Below are 22,315 nucleotides of genomic sequence, written 5' to 3' on the forward strand. Positions count from 1 at the left end.
ACTCCACCCCCACCTCACCTGATGGTTACTGGTCAGATGCCAAATCCCATGGTCAAATCAGTGTGAGGACTCCCTTTTCAGTTGCTTCTTTCCTCCCTTGGTGAGAGGAATAGGACAAAGAGCATATAAACCAGAAGCCTATTTCTGATCTCTTCCCAGATACAGTCCCTGGTGGACAAATATATCTGAATTCTGCTTTGGTAGACTGAATTGGGGTGGAAATATAGATAATTTTGTGTGTGTGTGTGTGTGTGTGTGTGTGTGTGTGTGTGTGTGTGTAAGTAAGTGGCCAAAGATGAATGGAAAGGCCATTTCTGCTAAGTAAATTTGGGAATCCAATCACCTGGAGGTAAATTCTTCCAGCAGTTAATTGACTAGCAAATTATACTACAGTTGCCCTAAATACACTTTCTCCATATCTTTTTCCATTTCCTCACAGATGAAACTGTGGCGTGTGGGTGTGGATGTGGAAAAGCATCACCAGCACTTTCTCTTTCATGTAATTCATATTTTGTTTGCAGTCGCTACATATGTCAGGCATAGGCAAACTCGGCCCTCCAGATGTTTTGGGTTGGTCAGGGATTATGGGAGTTGTAGTCCCAAAACATCTGGAGGGCTGAGTTTGCCTATGCTTGACATATGTTAAACCCCTCTTTAGCTTAGAGAAGTCCAGGTTAGACTCTACCATTATATTTAATCTCCTTGGTTTTGTCTTTAGTGCTCTGAGTTATGTATTAGGCTATGTTGCCATTATTATTTCACCTTTCTTCACTTAGCTTTGTGAACACTTACGCAGTGTTCCTTAAGGGAAGTCTGTAGCTTGACATTTTTACACCAAGCACACCTAGTTTCTTCTGATAATAGCAGCATTTGCTTATTGTTGTAAACCATAGTTTATGGTTTACCATGAACATGCAGATGGCCCCCGTATCACTCCCACCTTAGTGCAAACAGGAACAGCAAGCCATAATCCTTAGTTTGGTGCTATGTTCCAAGCAAACCATGACATTAAGTCAATGTTCTTGACTTAACAATTTTTGTTTGAACAGAACAGATATCTGTCCTCAGTTTAGACATAATACTAAACTTGTGCTAGAGGTGGAATGATACGGGAGCAATTTCCATTTTAACAGTAAACTGTGGTTTAAAATGAAGTGCTAATTCAAGCAATATGACTTTCAGAGTATATATTTTTGAAAAAAAGATGTGTTCATATGAGAAGAGCTGTTCCTCATTTAGTATTAATACAGCAGTCCAATAACATTGAAGCAATGAGTATATATACTTTGACACACGCAGTGCTCTGTGTCAAGTGAAACTTGAGACAAACATTCTGGGTTCGGCTGGCAACTCAATACTATTAATCCCCCAAAAGTAGTAGAATTTTAAAAAAACACACCTGCAATTTTATTTTTTATAATACAAATAATCAAAATGGCAATGAGCCAGCATAGCATAGTTGATCCATTTCTGCCTACTAAGGAGTCATTGTATGGGGGGGGGTGGAGGCAGTTGTTAACATGAAAATCCATTTTTATTTTCAAAAACCTGGAGTGTTGCTGGAAAACATACTGTATTCCATGGGATGGACAGTTGTGCAAAAGGCAGAAACATGGCAAGATTGGGTTGGCTCCCAAGCAGGTTTGACTGCAGTGAAATCTAGCACACTTACCTGGATTCAGCCATTGTGTGTTTTTATACAGTTGTACTACCAAAGCCAAACATGATCCAATTGCATTGTAACTATTAAGTTTAATTTAAATATATGGTGGCTTTAGTTTGGCCACACACATGCACTCACAGAGCATTTGTATCCTGCTTTCAGCTGAAAAGGCTTCTAGAGCAGTTTACGTACAATAAATTAAATCAAGACTTGCCTACAGGCTGACAATCTAAAGGACATGACATGAAAGGAAAAAGGGGTGGGGAGGGAAAAGGGGGGTAATGGTTCTACCTCCCATGACCACTGTTGCCCAATAAATGACATGTTGTTATAATTAGATATGGCACTTGACTGTGCTGCAGGAGATCATCTTGACATTTGTAGCAAGTTTTTAATATGCTACTGTAATATCCCTCTTGTTTTCAGAAGAAAGAAATTGTTATTTTAAAAAGGCTTGAGGAAGATATTTCTACAAAGAATAATTCTCTCCATGTTTGATTTTTTGATATTTGTTTGTTTGTTTATTATGAAAGGACATGCATTTCAATAACTTACAAGAATGTGTGGTGTCATGCACACTTTCTCCTTAGTTTGTTCTGAAAGGCTTTCTGAAACAGAATTTGATTAATTCTTGCTTCCATATATGCTGGTATATCAAAATGCAAGTACTAACTCCTGTCAAATAGCTCTTGTATCATTTTGCTTTATCACCTTTGGCTGATCTACTAGTCTCAACCTTACTTGGATGGAGATATTTGTAAGATTTATATTACCTTGCTGTACATTCATTAGTGACTTGAAGATGGCAACCTGATTGTTGCTTGTCATTATCATCACACCCATCAGTAAAATGAAGTTAAAGTATTAGAAATGAAGACACCATAGGACCTTGAAGGGCATTAGAGAAAGAACTGCAATGGTGCAGTTAAATGTAGAATCATAGGAGCGTGCTTCCCTGTAATGGATAGGTTCAGATGGATAGCAGTTAATTCCAGTTCATTGTATGTCTAGAGAGAAGTTTCAATTAAACCAATTAGCTTATATCTAAATGTATTTCATTTAAATATGAAGGGAAATTGGAAATCTCTGTTGAAATCTAAGAGGACAAGCTATCAATTAGGGCTGCAGTGAATGACTTAGCTTGGCAGGATTTCTGATTGTCCATGTAGGCCTCCTTTATGGAGCAAGGCTGCATTCAGAAACAACTTGAAAATACATTGGCTTCTCAGCTAGAGCCAAATGTTAACATAGTGGCTACAGCTGAGCTGTAGAGCTACCTCTGCTATGAACTGTGTGTTGTTGTTGTTTAGTCGTTTAGTCGTGTCCGACTCTTCGTGACCCCATGGACCAGAACACGCCAGGCACCCCTGTCCTCCACTACCTCCCGCAGTTTGGTCAAACCCATGCTGGTAACCTCGAAAACACTATCCAACCATCTTGTCCTCTGTCGCCCCCTTCTCCTTGTGCCCTCCATCTTTCCCAGCATCAGTGTCTTCTCCAGGGAGTCTTCTCTTCTCATGAGGTGGCCAAAGTACTGGAGCCTCAGCTTCACGATCTGTCCTTCCAGTGAGCACTCAGGGCTGATTTCCTTAAGAATGGATGCGTTTGATCTTCTTGCAGTCCATGGGACTCTCAAGAGTCTTCTCCAGCACCATAATTCAAAAGCATCAATTCTTCGGCGATCAGCCTTCTTTATGGTCCAGCTCTCACTTCCATACATCACTACTGGGAAAACCATGGCTTTAACTATACGGACCTTTGTTGGCAAGGTGACATCTCTACTTCTCAAGATGCTGTCTAGGCCTGTCATTGCCCTTCTCCCAAGAAGCAGGCGTCTTTTAATTTCGTGGCTGCTGTCACCATCTGCAGTGATCATGGAGCCCAAGAAAGTAAAATCTCTCACTACCTCCATTTCTTCCCCTTCTATTTGCCAGGAGGTGATGGGACCAGTGGCCATGATCTTCGTTTTTTTGATGTTGAGCTTCAGACCATATTTTGCGCTCTCCTCTTTCACCCTCATTAAAAGGTTCTTTAATTCCTCCTCACTTTCTGCCATCAAGGTTGTGTCATCTGCATATCTGAGGTTGTTGATATTTCTTCCAGCAATCTTAATTCCAGCTTGGGATGCATCCAGCCCAGCCTTTCGCATTATGTATTCTGCATATAAATTAAATAAGCAGGGAGACAAAATACAGCCTTGTCGTACTCCTTTCCCAATTTTGAACCAATCAGTTGTTCCATATCCAGTTCTAACTGTAGCTTCTTGTCCCACATAGAGATTTCTCAGGAGACAGATGAGGTGATCAGGCACTCCCATTTCTTTAAGAACTTGCCATAGTTTGCTGTGGTCGACACAGTCAAAGGCTTTTGCATAGTCAATGAAGCAGAAGTAGATGTCTTTCTGGAACTCTCTAGCTTTCTCCATAATCCAGCGCATGTTTGCAATTTGGTCTCTGGTTCCTCTGCCTCTTCTAAATCCAGCTTGCACTTCTGGGAGTTCTCGATCCACATACTGCTTGAGCCTTCCTTGTAGAATTTTAAGCATAACCTTGCTAGCATGTGAAATGAGTGCAATTGTGCGGTAGTTGGAGCATTCTTTGGCACTGCCCTTCTTTGGGATTGGGATGTAGACTGATCTTCTCCAATCTTCTGGCCACTGCTGAGTTTTCCAAATTTGCTGGCATATTGAGTGTAGCACCTTAACAGCATCATCTTTTAAAATTTTAAATAGTTCAGCTGGAATACCATCACTTCCACTGGCCTTGTTATTTGCAGTGCTTTCTAAGGCCCATTTGACTTCACTTTCCAGGATGTCTGGCTCAAGGTCAGCAGCCACACTACCTGGGGTGTACGAGACATCCATATCTTCCTGGTATAATTCCTCTGTGTATTCTTGCCACCTCTTCTTGATGTCTTCTGCTTCTGTTAGGTCCTTACCACTTTTGTCCTTTATTATGGTAATCTTTGTACGAAATGTTCCTTTCATATCTCCAATTTTCTTGAACAGATCTCTGGTTCTTCCCATTCTGTTGTTTTCCTCTATTTGTTTGCATTGCTCGTTTAAGAAGGCCTTCTTGTCTCTCCTTGCTATTCTTTGGAAATCTGCATTCAATTTCCTGTATCTTTCACTATCTCCCTCGCATTTTGCTTGCCTTCTCTCCTCCGCTATTTGTAAGGCCTCGTTGGACAGCCACTTTGCTTTCTTGCATTTCCTTTTCATTGGGATGGTTTTCGTTGCTGCCTCCTGTACAATGTTACGAGCCTCCATCCATAGTTCTTCAGGCACTCTGTCTACCAAATCTAAATCCTTAAACCTGTTCCTCACTTCCACTGTGTATTCATAAGGGATTTGACTTAGATTGTATCTTACCGGCCCAGTGGTTTTTCCTACTTTCTTCAGTTTAAGCTTGAATTTTGCTATAAGAAGCTGATGATCTGAGCCACAGTCAGCTCCAGGTCTTGTTTTTGCTGACTGTATAGAGCTTCTCCATCTTTGGCTGCAGAGAATATAATCAATCTGATTTCGATGCTGCCCATCTGGTGATGTCCATGTGTAGAGTCGTCTCTTGTGTTGTTGGAAAAGCGTGTTTGTGATGACCAGCTTGTTCTCTTGACAGAACTCTATTAGCCTTTGCCCTGCTTCGTTTTGATTTCCAAGGCCAAACTTGCCAGTTGTTCCTTTTATCTCTTGCCTCCCTACTTTAGCATTCCAATCCCCTATAATGAGAAGAACATCCTTCTTTGGTGTCACTTCTATAAGGTGTTGTAAGTCTTCATAGAATTGGTCAATTTCAGTTTCTTCAGCACCAGTGGTTGGTGCATACACTTGGATTACTGTGATGTTAAAAGGTCTGCCTTGGATTCGTATCGAGATCATTCTATCATTTTTGAGATTGCATCCCAGTACAGCTTTCGCCACTCTTTTGTTGACTATGAGGGCCACTCCATTTCTTTTACAGGTTTCTTGCCCACAGTAGTAGATGTGATGGTCATCCGAACTGAATTCACCCATTCCCGTCCATTTTAGTTCACTGATGCCCAGGATGTCAATATTTATTCTTGCCATCTCATTTTTGACCACCTCCAACTTACCCAGGTTCATGGTTCTTACATTCCAGGTTCCTATGCAATATTTTTCTTTACAGCATTGGACTTTCCTTTCGCTTCCAGGCATATCCGCAACTGAGCGTCCTTTCGGCTTTGGCCCAGCCGCTTCATCAGATCTGGATCTACTTGTAATTGCCCTCCGCTCTTCCCCAGTAGCATGTTGGACGCCTTCCGACCTGAGGGGCTCATCTTCCAGCGTCATAACTTTTATATGCCTGTTGTATTTGTCCATGTTGTTTTCTTGGCAAGGATACTGGAGTGGTTTGCCGGTTCCTCCTCCAGGTGGATCACGTTTGGTCCAAACTCTCCACTATGACCTGTTCATCTTGTGTGCCCTGCTTGGCGTAGTTCATAGCTTCTCTGAGTTCTTCAAGCCCCTTCGCCACGGCAAGGCAGTGATCCATGAAGGGGATGAACTGTGTAGGTGGCCTTAAACAAGCTATGGCTGTCCTCTGCAATGTGGATAGCCCTGTCCATGAAGTGGTTTGAACACTCTAAAGCACCTTGTTATTTAAGTGACCTAATTAGGTGTTTTTATGCTGCACTTAAGTGTCAATTTAGTACAAGTTAACCACATTCTCTCCTGGTTTCTTTTCCTTTTCCTTTCCTTTCCTTTCCTTTTTTTTGTAGCAAAACAAGTAATGAATCTCTGTTTTAAACTAAATGCTAAGCAAAGGACCATGTTTTTTTTCTTCTGCTTGCGAGCCTAGAGCAAATGGGTGCAATTAGCTCATACATGTAAAGCCATGGTTTATGGCTGGGCCATTGTATGGCTGAAGTGAAAAGGGCAAATTAAGAAAGGGACTGGAAATTTGCCTAGCCGATAACAACATGAAACAAGTGTGGCAGGGACTGCAACATCTCACCAACTACAAGGGAAATACAAGGAACACTGTTAAGGCCAATGATTTGTTGGCAGAGGAGCTGAACATCTTCTTTGCCCACTATGAGGTAAAAAGATCGGGTATCTTAGCTCCTGCCTGCCAGCCTACAAACTGTCAGCCACTTATTCTATATGACCATCAAGTGAAAGCTGCATTGAGGACGGTGAATCCCAGTAAAGCTGCTGGTCCAGACGGGGTGCTGGGGATAGTGGTAAAAAACTGTGCTGATCAACTAGCAGGGGTCCTAACAAAGATTTTTAACATCTCTATGCAAATGGCTTGTGTTCCATCATGTTTGAAAGCAGCCGCCATTGTCCCAGTCCCAAAGACAACAGCAACTAACTGCCTAAATGACTACAGACCTATTGCATTAACATCTGTAATGATGAAATGCTTCGAGAGATTGGTCCTTCAACACCTTAGGACATGTTTTCCGCCGGATTTTGATAAACATCAGTTCGCCTATAGGAGAAATAGGTCAACAGATGATGCCATAGCTACAGCCTTTCACCTTGCAGCGAGTCATCTGGAGAGACCGGGGAATTATGTTAGAATGTTGTTTATTGATTATAGCTCGGCTTTTAATACCATCCTTCCGGACATTCTTATCAAAAAGTTGATGGAACTAGACCTTTCTTCTACCATCTGGGACTGGATTAAAGACTTTCTGAGGGATCGGACACAAACAGTGAGGATTGGGCCTGTTACATCTACCTCCCTGAAGCTCAGCACTGGCACCCCACAGGGATGTGTGCTGAGCCCCTACCTGTACTCGTTGTATACATATGACTGTATTTCATCTGATCCATCCACTGTAATTATTAAGTTTGCAGATGATACTACCATAATGGGTCTAATTACAGGTGGAGATGAATCAGCGTACGGGGGGGGGGGCGGTTCAAAAAGTATCTACATGGTGCTTAGAGAATAACTTGCACCTAAATATTAGCAAGACAAAGGAGATGGTGTTGGACTTTTGGAGGAAGAGAGGGGAACTAGCCCCGTTGTATATGGGGGGGTAGGGGTTGTGTGGAGAGAGTCTCTTCCTTTAAATTCCTTGGAGTTTACCTTAGTGAAGACCTCACTTGGAAAAACAATATAACTCAGGTGGCTAGGAAGGCCCAACAGAGACTCCATTTTCTCAGGGTCTTGCAAAAGAACAACATTAAACAACAATTGATGACCTCCTTCTACCAGTCCATAATAGAAAGTGTCCTCTCATATTGTATCACAGTGTGGTACGTTGACTTGACAGCCACAGACAGAAAGTCTTTACAGAGGGTGGTGAACACAGCACATGATATCATGGGCTGTCCCCTGAGCCTGCTAAATGACATCACAAGGGATCATTGCCTTAGGAGAGCGAGAAAAATTCTCAGGGACGATTCACAACCTGGCCAGCACCTCTTTAATCTTCTACCCTTGGGCAGGAGATATAGAAGTATAATCAGTTGTACCAACAGGTTAAAAAACAGTTTCTACTCTGGGAATCTCTGAGCAGAACCCTACCTGACATTTCTGGAGTAAATTCACCTGAGTCAGGCCATGCCATCACAAAACAGTTATTCACTTACAAGGAAGGTGGAAGATTTATTGCTTAATGCCAACCTCTCAAGACTTTAGGGCCACACAGTGCGGTAAACCTACTAGTCAGGAATGTGACATCTGCATATCCAGCAGGCCAGTTGCAGCGCTGCCACTGCATCTTTTTTCAGTGACCTTGAGTTGGCCTGTTTGCCACCCTGAAACTGAGTCATGCCAGTAGTCAAAAATAAAGTTGTTGTTGGCATTGATGTATTAATGAGTAATTGTAGGATATCTAGGTGAAAGGTGCTATTATACCACTAAGTGACACATTTGGCACATAATGCATTCATGGAGATAGGCTAAGCGCATTAATTTATGCTGTTAGCTGGTTCAGTAGTTATCTTCAAAGAGCCGCATATTCATTTGCTTCATACTTTTCATTGGTTGGCTGTTAAATATTTCACCATTTAGTGTTAGGGGTGCTAAAATATTGCTGCCTCCTACAGATTTATGCTAGGTTATTGCACTCAATTTTCTAACATTCAGAAATCATCACTAGTCCCAGAGTCTCTTCTTATTTCTCCTTCCTTTCTGTGACCTTTTGCTCTTATCATATATTTTACATGGGATGTGACGGAGAGTGAATTGTTTAAATTACAAGCTGTAAAGAGAGATGGGAATCTAATAAAGTGTTGAGAGAAGAAGCACATCCCTTTTCAAATGGCAAGAGACTTAGGCTGTATATTTTTCAGCCTGCCATTCAGATACAGATTTAATCAAGGAAAACAGAAGAACATTGCAGCTGGATGCTGAAAACTCTTTATTATTCTTGTGTTACTTGTTTATATGCTCTTGTTCCTCTTCAGCTTCATAAAATAATTTCTCTGGGCAAACACAGTGGTCAGATACTTACCTAATACATGGATATAGCTAGCAAGAAGTACTTAGTGAGACTGAATTGTGGGGAGAAAAGCAACCTGATTTCAGCCATGCACACACAACTGTTTTACTACCGTTGTGTACTGTTGTGTTGTTGAGTCTCAATGTTACACAACCAATACCTTTTGGAAAGTTTTTATATGCTCTCTGGTTGAATGAATGGTTTATTGGCATTTTATGTATCGGTATAAGTACCGACTGGGGTGGCGGCGCTCATCTCGCTTTATTGGCTGAGGGAGCCGGCATACAGCTTCCGGGTCATGTCGCCAACATGACTAAGCCGCTTCTGGCGAACCAGAGCAACGCACGGAAACGCCGTTTACCTTCCCGCTGGAGCGGTACCTATTTATCTACTTGCACTTTGACGTGCTTTCGAACTGCTAGGTTGGCAGGAGCAGGGACCGAGCAACAGGAGCTCACCCCGTCGCGGGGATTCAAACCACCAACCTTCTGATTGGCAAGTCCTAGGCTCTGTGGTTTAACCCACAGTGTCACACATGTCCCTATACACCAGATACCGTATTTTTCGCCCTATAGGACGCACTTTTCCCCCTCCAAAAATGAAGGGGAAATGTGTGTGCGTCCTATGGGGCGAATACAGGCTTTCGCTGAAGCCTGGAGAGCAAGAGGGGTCGGTGCGAAGTCGCAAAGCTCTCCCACGGCTTGCGGATAGCAGCCTGTTCTGGGGGCTGGGGTCGGGGGAAGCTCGGGCTTCCCCCGCCCCAGCCCCGCGCTGGGGGGGGGAGGAAATAATTTTTTTTCTTTATTCCCCCCCAAAAAACCTAGGTGCGCCTATGGGCCGGTGTGCCCTATGGGGCAAAAAATACGGTACTTATATATAAATACTTGAATAAAGAGTATTTGGTGCAGAAAAGAAGTGTTTGAGAGGTTTTGCTTCAGATATCCTATTACAGCCCCCCCCCCAAGGGATGTAGAAATTGAACTGCCTAGAACTTGAAATTCATAATGTTGAACCTTTCATTGTGATGCTGTAATCTTCAAGGGAAACTTGGACCACTTGTAAATGTTTGCTGTTATCAAGCTGACTTTTGAATTACAGAATGCTGTCCTAAACTTGCACAATTCCTCTGGTTCTAATGCCATAATCTTCAAGGAAGATATTCACTGCATTGTCTTTTTTCACTTTTGTTGCTTCATTTGATGATATTGGGGTTGAGCACCAACTTTCATTCCAATGTCTCAGTAGTCAAAGAAGATATCACAGTGTGCTGTAACTGTTTGAAAACAGATGCAGGATTTGAGCTGATATTCAAATATGAATGTTGATTTGTGTCCTGGACGTATGTATCAAATTGCTTTCTGATACCTGACTTTAAGATCATAAAAATGAGCCTCAGAAAAAGCAAATTTGGCAAAATACATTCATCCCTATAATAATTAGGGAATATTCTATTTGCTGTCATAACATGTGTTTCATTTGCTCTTAAAGGCATGCCAACTGGTGGATTCTGATTCAAGTTTCAATAATGATTTCATTTCATCCTTTTCAAGCTCTACCTGATTTTAGTTCCACATACTCCTGAAACCAAATGCCAGATCAAAGCCTTAGTCTTTTTGTGTTTTGCAGAATATATTTGGATTTATATGGTTTCAAGAGGTTGAAATAAATTTTTAATGTGGCACAGTCCACGGCAGAGCACCTTCTAAAAGGCCCTTATCTTGAAGATAAGGCCCAAGATGCCTACCTGCAACTTTGGGGAGATTCCATTCCTTGGAACTGGAATTATAGGGCCAGATGGAACAGTGGTTTCTGTGTGTGTGGATTCAGAAATGTGTGAAGTAGCACTAGGAACATACCAAGTTCATTTTGTATTAGGGCATTCGGCAGGCTAAAATTTGAAAGGAAAAAGAAAACCTCATGGGTTTAACCTCTCATTTGCTTAGGAGAGTTGACAGCACGGCAGAGGCATTTGCCTTGAGTTTCTTCTAGAAGTGCCATTTCTTGCTAAAGGGAATTGGAAGCAAAAACAACACCTGAGTACTCTGTTCCTTCTTCCGCAGGGCAAGAGCTGGATTGTGAAGCGCAGCTATGAAGATTTCAGAGTGCTTGATAAGCATCTTCACCTGTGTATTTATGACCGGCGCTTCTCCCAGCTCTCAGAGCTACCCCGCTCCGATGCTTTGAAGGACAGCCCAGAGGTAAAATATTATGGTTGTCACTAGTTAAGGAAGCTGCGGGCAGGCAGGAGCATGTTGCCTTTTTATTATCTATTATTCTTAATTGCCTTTTAACATGAAAATTTTATTGTTATCTAAACTATATGGGGAAGCTCTTAGTTGTAACTATGGAAGCAGTTCATTGCTTTCAAACAAGAAGAAAAAGCTCAGATAAGAGGTAGGCAAATTATTAAAATCTACAACCATGCTTTTTTCAGCTGAAAGAGAGCATTGTGCTGCCTATTAGAGTTTAATTCATTTTCAGTGTTTGATATTTCTCTAAACATTTACTATAAGAAATGAACAGAAAAAGTAGTGTACTTTTACAGGAAAACATAACTGTTAGGCATGGGGAATATCCTCACTTTTTCTTAAAGATATGTGATGCTCTGGATTATCGTGTACAAACTATTTTGAAATTTATGAAATTCAGGTGTGTGGGTTTTTTAAAAAAATTAAACCCTGTACGCAATCTCTTTCAATAAAAATGTATGTTCTTATGTTCTTAACATTAAGGGCAATAAAAAGTGTTGCCTCTCCAAGTGCAACTTCACAACTGTATGGCTTTGTTAGCATATTTTTCAGAATAATTAATTCAGTATAGAATCATAGGAATACCGAGGATCATCTAGTCCAACTCCCTGCTATGCAGGAATCTCAGCCAATGCATCCATGACACATGACGATCCAACCTCTGCTTAAAAACTTCAAGGAAGGAGAGTCCACCACCTCTTGTGGAAGTCTACTCCACTGTCAAACAACCCTTACTATCAGAAAGTTCTCTTTTTTCTTAAGGCCATTTAAGAGATAGTATTTTATTACTCCTTGCGACAATTCAGAAAAATATGTTCAAATTACTTGTTATCTGATGTTACAAAGGGCATTCCAGTTACGAGAAAACAGGAGCCTCATGGTTTGCTAAGCAATTCACAGGTCTGCACGTAAAATGAAAAGCAAATCAATCCACAGAGCCATACTTGATGTGCCAACGGGAAAGCATGGCTTGGACTGGAGATATACTCTTCTTTTTTTGGCAGATGAAATTCATGGCAAATGGAAGGTATCTAAGGTATCTAGTGAGAAGAAGTCTCTCATCTGGTAACATTTTTAGGTTATAAGGCGTAGCAATTATTATTTAAGTCTCTACTTCCCTGGTTCACAGAATCCTAGGAGGCAGGGAAATATTTTTATGCTTTCTCCAGCAAATTGTTGGCTTCGGCTGGCTCATCTTGAAGTCTGAAACTTGGATACTCTGCATCAGCAGAATTATATTGTTCCTTCCTCACTCTCTGCAGCTTGTCACCCAGATGCTGATGGCTTACCTGTCACGACTCTCATCCATTGCTGGAAACAAGATAAACTGTGGTCCTGCCCTCACCTGGATGGAGGTACTGTAGGGTATATGACATTGTGTTGCATAATGTGCCTGAGTTTTTGTTAGCTTGTCAGATGCTTTGTATTACAACCTTGCAAATTGCAAATGGAGCATAAGTATAAAATGTTACAAAGCTAGAAGTTGCTGCTTATAGCAATTTCCTCTATTCTGGTAGCGTTGCAGAGGGCCATGTAAGATTAAAATCAAAGAAGCAGATATTCTAGAAGGATTAAGCCCCCACCACTGAATTGTTTTATAATATATGAAGCATGATACACTGACTTTTTTTAAAAAAATATGGATTTGGGTAATATAAAGGGTACAACTCTAGGGAAAGGAGGGTTCCATAAATGCCTGTGGAATGCATTCTGTATCTTTTGCACTCCCTGTTAGTGTGGTGGTATCGCTAAATAAAATTTATTTATTTATTTACTTGCATATTTATAAACTGCCTCACTGCGAGAGACTATGGAAGTAGTACATAACAAGATAACATGAGAGATTTGAAAAGAGACAAACTCTAGAAATAATGGGGGGGGGGGAGAGGTCTACCATTGTACAGCTAATATTCCACAGCTGACTGCGTCATTGTTCAGGGAAAACGTTTCTAAACAAAAACATTTTCATTAGCTGCCTAAACATGAAGTCTTATGGAGCGAATGCAGGCGGGAGGCTCTGCTCAGCGCTCCCTTTAAAAAGTCGCAAGGAGCGTGTGTGCAGCTCTTGGGGGCTTTTCCCCGAGGAGGGAGTCCCTCCTCTTAGAGTCCACGTGCCTGACAGAAATTAAAGGAGTGAGGAAATCCCTTAGGTAGACAGGTCTCAAGCAGAACCTGGAATTGCCCTGAGGAACAGAATTAAGAATTCTCTTTATTCTATTCATTTGAATAAGTACAGCAACTTGTAAATGGCAAACATTGATTAGCTTGTTATTTAGGTTTGTTCCCAAGCAGCGCCCTGAGAGCCATGATGCTAGGAGTGTGTGGAACATTGGGGACAAAAACGGATTTTTGGGGTGATGTTTCACAACTCCCTTATCCCCACTTAACTCTGTTGTTGCCTCTTTGAAGCTGTTTCTTTGCCTAATATGAATCATCTGTATTTTTTCTTTAGAAATGAGGGAGGTCTTCTTCCAGATAATTAGGGATCATGTGGGCAACATGGATCATATTGTGCCACAGGTGGTCAGATTTGGCAACATGTCAACATCACAAAGCCAATTCAAAGTGAGGGTGGAAGCACTGCTGTCACTCTGAATAGGCTTCTTGATGATTCAGTGTAGTCTAGATTTGACTATATGATGTTATAAAACCAAATCAACTTCAGCCTTGGTTCCTGGCCTCACTTCTGATTGAGTGAGCATTTTTTAGCACCTTTCACAATTTCCACCCTTAAAAAAAAATCACTCTGGGCTCTAAATAGAAGTACTGTAATCCTCTGTTTGCACTGAATGTGTACTCAGCAAAGAGCTGCAACCCCCAAAATGCTGATGATGCCTACTTGGTACGTGTATGATAACATGTTTCATCACATTCTTATTTTGTACATTTTTAGTTGTACACCTAAAATTCCTGGCACTGTGTTACGAGAATGAAACAAATTCATAAGCAAGATAATGACACGCTTTAAATCAACAGCACTTTTGCTATTACCAGGCTGGGGCGGATGTACACATAGGTCATACACCAAGATTGTAATGTGAGCAGTAGAGAGAACTATCAGTAGAAAGGCTGGAATACCGCCCCCCCAAGCCATTAATACAAGTTCTTAGGAACAGCCTTTCCATACTACCATAAAATCTGCCGGCCTGTTACTAAATTGCCTTTGTTGTCAAGAAAGGTTATACAGATTTTTGTTAAAACATGTTGTGGTAAAAGAAAAAGGTGCACAAGTTCAATATTTTTATTGCTATGTGAGGAGGCCTATCCTTTAGAAAATGGTGTGATTTAACTTCCATTCCGATGTCTCAGTATTCAAGGGAGTTATCACAATGTATTGCATTTTCCTCCCATTTTAGAAAACAGGTGCAGGCATCAAGCTAGTATTCATTTTTTAAATGTTGGTTGTGCCTTGAACGTTTCCACCAAATGGCACTGTGCTATATCAATGTTAGCTGTTACAGTGTGGCAAATGAATATAAGGAATATGAACAGAGAGTTGAAACTGGTTAGCAGAGCCTAGCGAAGTGGAGACCTGGTTATACAGTAATGTGCTAATGCTGCGATAAAACAATGACGCACAATTCCATTTCCTGTTTAATAGGTGAAAAGGAAACCTGTCCTTTACAAACCTGTTCATGCTTATATTGCCTCTAATGTACTTCTTTTTACAAGGAACTCTTCAAGCTCTGTTGTGTCTGTCAACCAACATGAACACACCTCCCTCCATGCACACAGTGACAGAACCAGTCTACAAAGCCATATGTTCTCAGCTGCTTCACAGTCTATGGTGTATTTTCTTACAGATTGATAACAAGGGGAATCACCTTCTAGTCCACGAGGAATCATCCATTAATGTCCCTGCTATTGCGGCTGCCCATGTTATTAAAAGATACATTGCTCAGGCAGCAGATGAACTTTCCTTTGAGGTAAGCAATTGAACAGATATGTATTCCTTATCAAATGCAGCAGGAAGAACTTAGCCTAGGACTGCTTGTGCAGTTATTTAATAAGGATTTTTGGGCATGTTAAATGTTTTCTGGAAGTAAGAGTGAACATATTAAATCAGTCATGTATTCAATAATAATATTTTTGCACATCCTCTAGCCAACATTCTAAAAATTCAATACTGAGGAGTCCTGCAGCAATTATCTTTGCATATATAACATAACCAGAAAAATGTTTCCTCTGTGGTTTTGTGTCCCATGCTCATTAAACAATATGTCTGCTAAGAAAATGGGCATTGAGAACAGATTTGTATAAGTACTTTCCCCATGTTTAGGCATGAAAATAAGTGACCCATTTTCACCCCTCTTCCTTCCAAAGAAGCTTATTGTGCTCAGTTTAGAGCTTCTTTTAAACCCTGGACACAAGCCTCACACTGGCAGCTGGGCTGAGTATTTGAATGAAAATATCCCCCTGACTGCTTTTGAAAACTTGATCCTTTTTAGCTAATGCCCATTGGGTGCTCTGCGTATGTTCTGATTGCTTGCTTGCCTGTGCCGCTATCATCTGTTATGCTCTGAGGCAGTATTCTTCAGAATCTTAAGGAATGTACAAACAGCTGTTCATTGGATGTTTCAAAACATCGCCTTTCCATTTGTAGTATCTGGGGAAATGCATAATAAATTGGATATTATTTTCCCAGTTAAGATATATGCACACTATTAGAAATTAACGGTTTAATCGCTGATGCCATCATCACAATAGTAACCAATCTTGGTACAATTCAAAGGAACATTCAATGTTCTGCAATTAAAATCAGTTTTCATTTATCAGCCTCTCTCAACTTGAAACTAATGCAAATGTAATGCTAATGGATATGTTATAAATATGGCTTAGAGATAAGATATGAGCAGCAGAATTGCATGCCCTCTCCCTGATGCAAGTTTACCTACCACCACTCTGAAACCTGGTGTTGCATCAACAGTAAGGGTGCCAAGGTTTCCTTGAACCAGGATTTGCAGGCCAACTATTAAAACAATGAATCCAGAGCTAAAGTGGTACCTCAGGTTAAGAACGGACCTCCAGAACGAATTAAGTTCTTAACCCAAGGTACCACTTTGATTTCCAATAGGAAATCAAAGCAACAGATTCTTGTTAAAAGTTTGGATAATGCCCCCTATCCTAGGCTTCTGTTGCCATATCTAATCATAGCATCTTCCTGTGTGAGAGACAGATTACATGACTAAACATATCATACAGTAGGATATTGTCAGTGCAACTCTTGATAAATATCAAATTTCTTTGTGGCCAAAACATAGCTTAGGGACGCGGGTGGCGCTGTGGTGTAAACCACTAAGCCTTGGGCTTGCCAATTGGAAGGTCAAGCGATTTGAATCCCCGTGACGGGGTGAGCTCCCGTTGTTCGGTCCCAGCTCCTATCAACCTAGCAGTTCGAAAGCATGTCAAAATGCAAGTAGATAAATAGGTACCGCTCCAGCGGGAAGGTAAACAGTGTTTCCATGTGCTGCTCTGGTTTCGCCAGAAGTGGCTTAGTCATGCTGGCCACATAACCCGGAAAAACTGTCTGCGGACAAACGCCGGCTCCCTTTGCCAGTAAAGCAAGATGAGCGCTGCAACCCCAGAGTTGTTCGCGACTGGACTTAACTGTCAGGGGTCCTTTAACCTTTAAAACATGGCTTATAGAACCAGAATCATAGAATTGTAGAGTTGGAAGGGACCCTGAGGGTCATCTAGACCAACCCCCTGCAATGCAAGAATTTCAACACATTGCCCTCAATCCAATTTGAAACCATACCGAACCCTGCTTCACGTTGCAAATGTACTGGCAGTTTTATGGCTGCAGCACTTGGTACAAACCCCTCTAAAGCACTTTGGGTGGCCCACAGATTCCTATTAAATGCCTGAAATACTTGGCTTTCTTTCTTTTTTTTAAAATGCATACCTCCTGGTGGCAGAGATAAGCTTAAAAAGATGAGTGCAGTGTGTCTGAAAGGCTCAAAGGGCAAATAATAAGAACCTTACATGCATAGATGAAGTCTTGCTGGTGTCATTGGCAAGCACTCAGTGACTCGTGCAAACTACTTTAAATGTTTTATGTTAGACAAGTCATCTCAAAGGAATACTTAAATGCCTTCTCTCATCTTTCCATCCTGCTGATGTAACATCACATTTCTTTAATGCATTGTTAACTTTAACTTGGAGGAGCATATCACACTGAACCCCATGGTGGGTGGGGGGGGGGCAGCACTGGTGCTGGGCAGAGGAGATAATACATAAGTGAGTACCAGTTGTTCATTTTTTAAAAAGTTCATTTGTTCAAATTTTCTTCTCACATTTGTTCATGATTCTGAGGTGTATTCCTCCTCAATTTGCATTTTAATCAGAACAGCTTTGGGCCTTTTAACTACTACTAAATGCATCACCCTTGCAAATATGTTAAAATGTGCATTGTGTGGCATTGATAATGCATTAGCTCATATTTTGTAAGTGTTGATGCCATAGATAGGCAGAGACCGGTGCTATATGTTCATAATGGTGATTTTTTAAAATAGTCCTATAGAAACTGTACTTTTATTAACAAAATGTTTTTCAAAATAAAGTAAGAAAATTATTTATGCTGTGCCTTTCCAGGTGGGAGACATTGTGTCAGTCATCGACATGCCTCCAAAAGAATTGACCACTTGGTGGAGGGGAAAGCATGGATTTCAGGTACACTCAGCTGTTAGATTAGTTAATATTTCAGAAGCTATTGGATGGATTTTGTCAAATTATTACTGATAATAATAGACTGTTATCTAATGCAATTATAATGCACTGTTTCCTGAATCTGGGAAACACTATAAAGACTTGAAAACGTTCCTTGGAATCCTGAGCAAAATATGGACACTACAAAGCTAGATATGAGACGAGCTGGACCCTCAAAGTATCCCTAGTATAAATAGGTACCATGATGCCCCCTTTTTTTCTAAAACTGTCTGGCTGTAGAGAAGAGAAGTGTCATACATTCAGAGAGGATTGGAACTGGCAGGGCACCCTTGCCTCTGCAGAGCCTGGAGAAGAATTTCGACTCAATTCTTGGGATTAAGTTGAGGCTGTCATTTGAACTGGATTGGGCAGAGATGTCAAAAGATTGCTCATAGGAGTGGACCCCTTTGACTAATAGTTTTGCAGAAATGAGAATGTATAGACAGGTACATTTTCTGCTGCTACTACTTTGGGAAGAGTTGCACTTAAAATCCCCACATTCTTTGCTGTTGTACGGCAGAATCGAGGAAACCGACTCCTTGTTTCTATTGCTGTGTGGGAGTGGAAATGAGGCTGGGGAAACTACCTGAGCTGCCCACTGTTTCTTTCCATTTCCCTTTCCCCTTTTCTTTAGCCTGAGTTTGCTTGCTTGCTTTCCTTTGTCAGATTAGCTTTATTGAAGAGGCAAATAAACTACTGTTAAAATAAGCACCAGGCTTGGACTTGTGGGACAACTGCCTCTCTGTTTCAGCATGCACTTGCCCCATTCAAATATAAAGCAGGGCTGGGTGGGAGGTCTGCCCTTTATGCAAAAGGATGCAAGGGACAGGAGTGAAACCCACTCCTTTCCCTTTCCCTAGTGTGCTGATTTTAAGTAGCCCTCTCACCCCCAGCAGAGCCCAGTTGTGATACCAAAAGAACACAGCAAAGTGAGGTGAGAGAGGGGTGGGATTTGCTTCCCTCTGATGCTCATTATTGTGTAAACCCTCTTTATATGTGGATGAGCAGACATGTGGTTGCCCCACATGGCAAATTTGATCCTATAGAGCAGGGGTCAGAAAACTTTTTCAGCAGGGGGCCGGTCCATTGTCCCTCAGACCTTGTGGGGGGCTGCACTATATTTGGGGGAGGGGGATGAACGAATTTCTATGCCCCACAAATAACCCAGAGATGCATTTTAAATGAAAGCACACATTCTACTCATGTAAAAACACGCTGATTCCTGGACTGTCTGTGGGCCGGATTTAGAAGGTGATTGGGCTGGATCTGGCCCCCGAGCCTTAGTTTGCCTACCCATGCTATAGAGACAGAAGTCATAAGCCCTGTCATGGATACTAGTTCGCCAGCCAGCAATTGTATGGTGCTCTTTCTAGAATAGTAACACATGTACTAAACCATAACTATGTCCAGTTTGTTTTTTTATTTCACACATACCATATAGAAGCAATGTGCTTTTTTTAAAAAAACACACCTGTGAATACTATGGAATGCACAAATATAGTTTAGGCTTGAGTTGTTTAGTGTGTTGTATGGAGGGAAAAGGATTAAGGCCTTTAAAAGCAAAATAGCAGAACTGATCAGTGGTGACATGCAGCCCCAAGGACCATCAAGAAGGGAAATTAGAAGTGTTATGAAAGACCTTAAAATAGAATGTACATAGACAGCAGTAGTACTGAGCAAGGCAGAAAGCAAAATTAAGAAGGTAACGGATATAAATTAGATAGAATGTATTAAGTGCCAGGAATAGTCTAAACCAGTCCATGACAGTAAGCATCATGCTGGATCTTATTTAATTTTGCTATTACTAGTCAGAGATTAAGACATTTGTCATTTTTCTACCCAGTGTTTGCAAGACCGGTTTTCTCTTGTACATTGAAGGAGGAAGCAGTTATCATTCTAAGTACAGAAGGCTTATAGTACACTTGTGTGTCATGGTTGCTCTTCAATGTGTTTTTTCACAATATGGGTTGTGTTTTGATCATATATACAGAGCTGCTGCAACCATATGCCAAGCATTTAGCTGTTTGTTTTTTGCTGTTGAGAACACTGGCCAAAAAGCAGCTAATCCAGAATGAGGCGACTGTGAATATAAGATTTGAGTTCAGAGCTATAAAATTAAAATACATTTTCCTGGTCCTGGTGAGTGGTTTATGACAAGGGTGTGCACAGATCTAAGATAAGGATTTCTTTTGATCATTTTGAACCCTCTGGCTCTGATTAGTTAGACAAAAAAAGTCTTAACCTTATAGTCCATATTCCAAAATAAGCTGTGTGGAAAACTCTCATTTAAGTCTGTTCCTTTAAATGCATTCACACATTTTGTGGAGAGCTTTTAACTGAAGCTTTAACAAAATGCAATGAGAAAAAGAAACACCAACTTGGCTGGCAAAGGATGAATGGAGCAGATTATCCCTCTGCCACCCTGTTCACTCACCTGCATGTAATTCCTGGTCACCTGTGGTTGTTTTATGTGGTTTAATTTTTTTATGGTGGCAAAAAGTTGCATTTGTGACTAGCCCGAGAAATACACTATTTGCCTAGTTGTTATAAAAAGAAAAGAAGAAAGTTAGAATAAACCACTTTCTTTACACTTGGTGAACTAGCCTTCTAAGAACCATCTCTTATTTGTATGTGTTTGGACCGTAAGTATATCCAGAAAGCGTGTAATGGGAGCATAGTGAGCAACATGAATTTAAAAAGCAGTTATATTTTATAACAAAGAATATAATCTACAGGATTACGCCTGAATTGTTTAAATATTGTGGTGTTGTGCAAATAGCCCCTTTTACTGCAAAGCTATTAGAACATGACTTTACGTGTGATTCTATTCTTAAATATGCTGCAGACGTGAATTTCCATCTGTCTCTCTTTGTCACAGGTGGGATTCTTTCCTAGTGAATGTGTTGAGCTAATTAATGACAAAGTTCCTCAGTCTATGACCAATTCTGTGCCAAAACCAGGTATGTGTGTATTATATTTAAAACAAATGCATATAATGTGACAGAATGTTGATGTTAAATCCTTTCTACAGTGTCTCACTGCATTCACTCAAATATTTATTCCACTGATGTGTTCTTTCATATTTATTGATCACCCATTCAAAACTATTTCAGTGTATGCATTCCATGATACAAGTATGCTTCAGTGTACCCTTTCTGCTATTTCACAGTTTTGATTTAATTTCTCAGTGGTTTGATTTTAATATTAGTATATGTTTTGTAAGATTTCTGCATTTTGTATAACTGCTGCTAGACAGTGTGGTGGTTAGTGTGCTGTAATGTTTCTTCTGTTCGTGTACATTTTCTGTCAGTGTTTATTTCTTGCCATATAAAAAAGACCCCTTCAGCCTGGATTCTAATGATGCTCGGCTTTGCAATTTAAGCCAAACTAACCTATGATGCGGGGGACGCGGGTGGCGCTGTGGGTAAAACCTCAGCGCCTAGGACTTGCCGATCGCATGGTCGGCGGTTCGAATCCCGGTGGCGGGGTGCGCTCCCGTCGTTCGGTCCCAGCGCCTGCCAACCTAGCAGTTCGAAAGCACCCCCGGGTGCAAGTAGATAAATAGGGGCCGCTTACCAGCGGGAAGGTAAACGGCGTTCCGTGTGCTGAGCTGGCTCGCCAGATGCAGCTTGTCACGCTGGCCACGTGACCTGGAAGTGTCTGCGGACAGCGCTGACTCCCGGCCTATAGAGTGAGATGAGCGCACAACCCTAGAGTCTGTCAAGACTGGCCCGTAGGGGCAGTGGTACCTTTACCTTTACCTTTTAACCTATGCTGCACCTGCTTTACCCTCTGCTTCATCCCATCTACTTGCTGATTGATAGTGGAGTTTATTTGTTTATTTCTGTGAATTTATGCTAATTTAAAACTTATTTCCAATCTTAAAACATCAATAAAAACAAGAAAACAATACACACACACACACACACACACACACACACACACCATGTGTAATAGTAAGCCATGCACCCTGCTCTAAAGTATCTGCTCTAAGTTTATACAGTTTTAAGAGTACTTTGGAGTTGCAATGTTTTGTCTTTTACAAAAATGTGAAAATAGATTGGTGCCTTAGGCTTACCACTTTTAATGATGACCTGTCTTATATGCACGGTATTGATGTATCCCTAAGGATTAGATAATTCAAAGATATTACAAAACCAAATTACTGGTAAATTTATCCATTGCTTTAGAAATAAATCCTTGGTGGGTAAATTTAGTATACCTCCTTCCATCTTTTGATCTAGTTCCTGGGGCCCTCTTTCCTACATGTTTTCTA

The 22,315-nt window shown here is 41.1% G+C and overlaps 1 protein-coding gene and 1 long non-coding RNA gene across 8 annotated transcripts in view; one reads left to right on the plus strand and one right to left on the minus strand.

Moving 5' to 3' along the window:
- LOC308574686 overlaps nt 1–22,315 on the minus strand; it is a 306,109-nt gene that overhangs the window by 241,550 nt on the left and 42,244 nt on the right. The gene's annotated exons all lie outside the window — the stretch shown is intronic.
- The window catches only part of ARHGAP32 (Rho GTPase activating protein 32), a 212,137-nt gene that overhangs the window by 130,841 nt on the left and 58,981 nt on the right, over nt 1–22,315 (plus strand). For all 7 annotated transcript variants that reach the window (XM_081172433.1, XM_081172436.1, XM_081172434.1 and 4 more), the window contains 5 exons: nt 11,143–11,280; nt 12,594–12,686; nt 15,135–15,257; nt 17,926–18,003; nt 20,918–20,999. In XM_081172433.1, the coding sequence (XP_081028559.1) occupies nt 11,143–11,280; nt 12,594–12,686; nt 15,135–15,257; nt 17,926–18,003; nt 20,918–20,999 (514 nt within the window). The remainder of the gene's footprint in view (nt 1–11,142; nt 11,281–12,593; nt 12,687–15,134; nt 15,258–17,925; nt 18,004–20,917; nt 21,000–22,315) is intronic.

This window comes from Podarcis bocagei (assembly GCF_964188305.1).
Source record: "Podarcis bocagei genome assembly, chromosome: 15".
NCBI classification, from domain to species: Eukaryota; Metazoa; Chordata; class Lepidosauria; order Squamata; family Lacertidae; genus Podarcis; species Podarcis bocagei.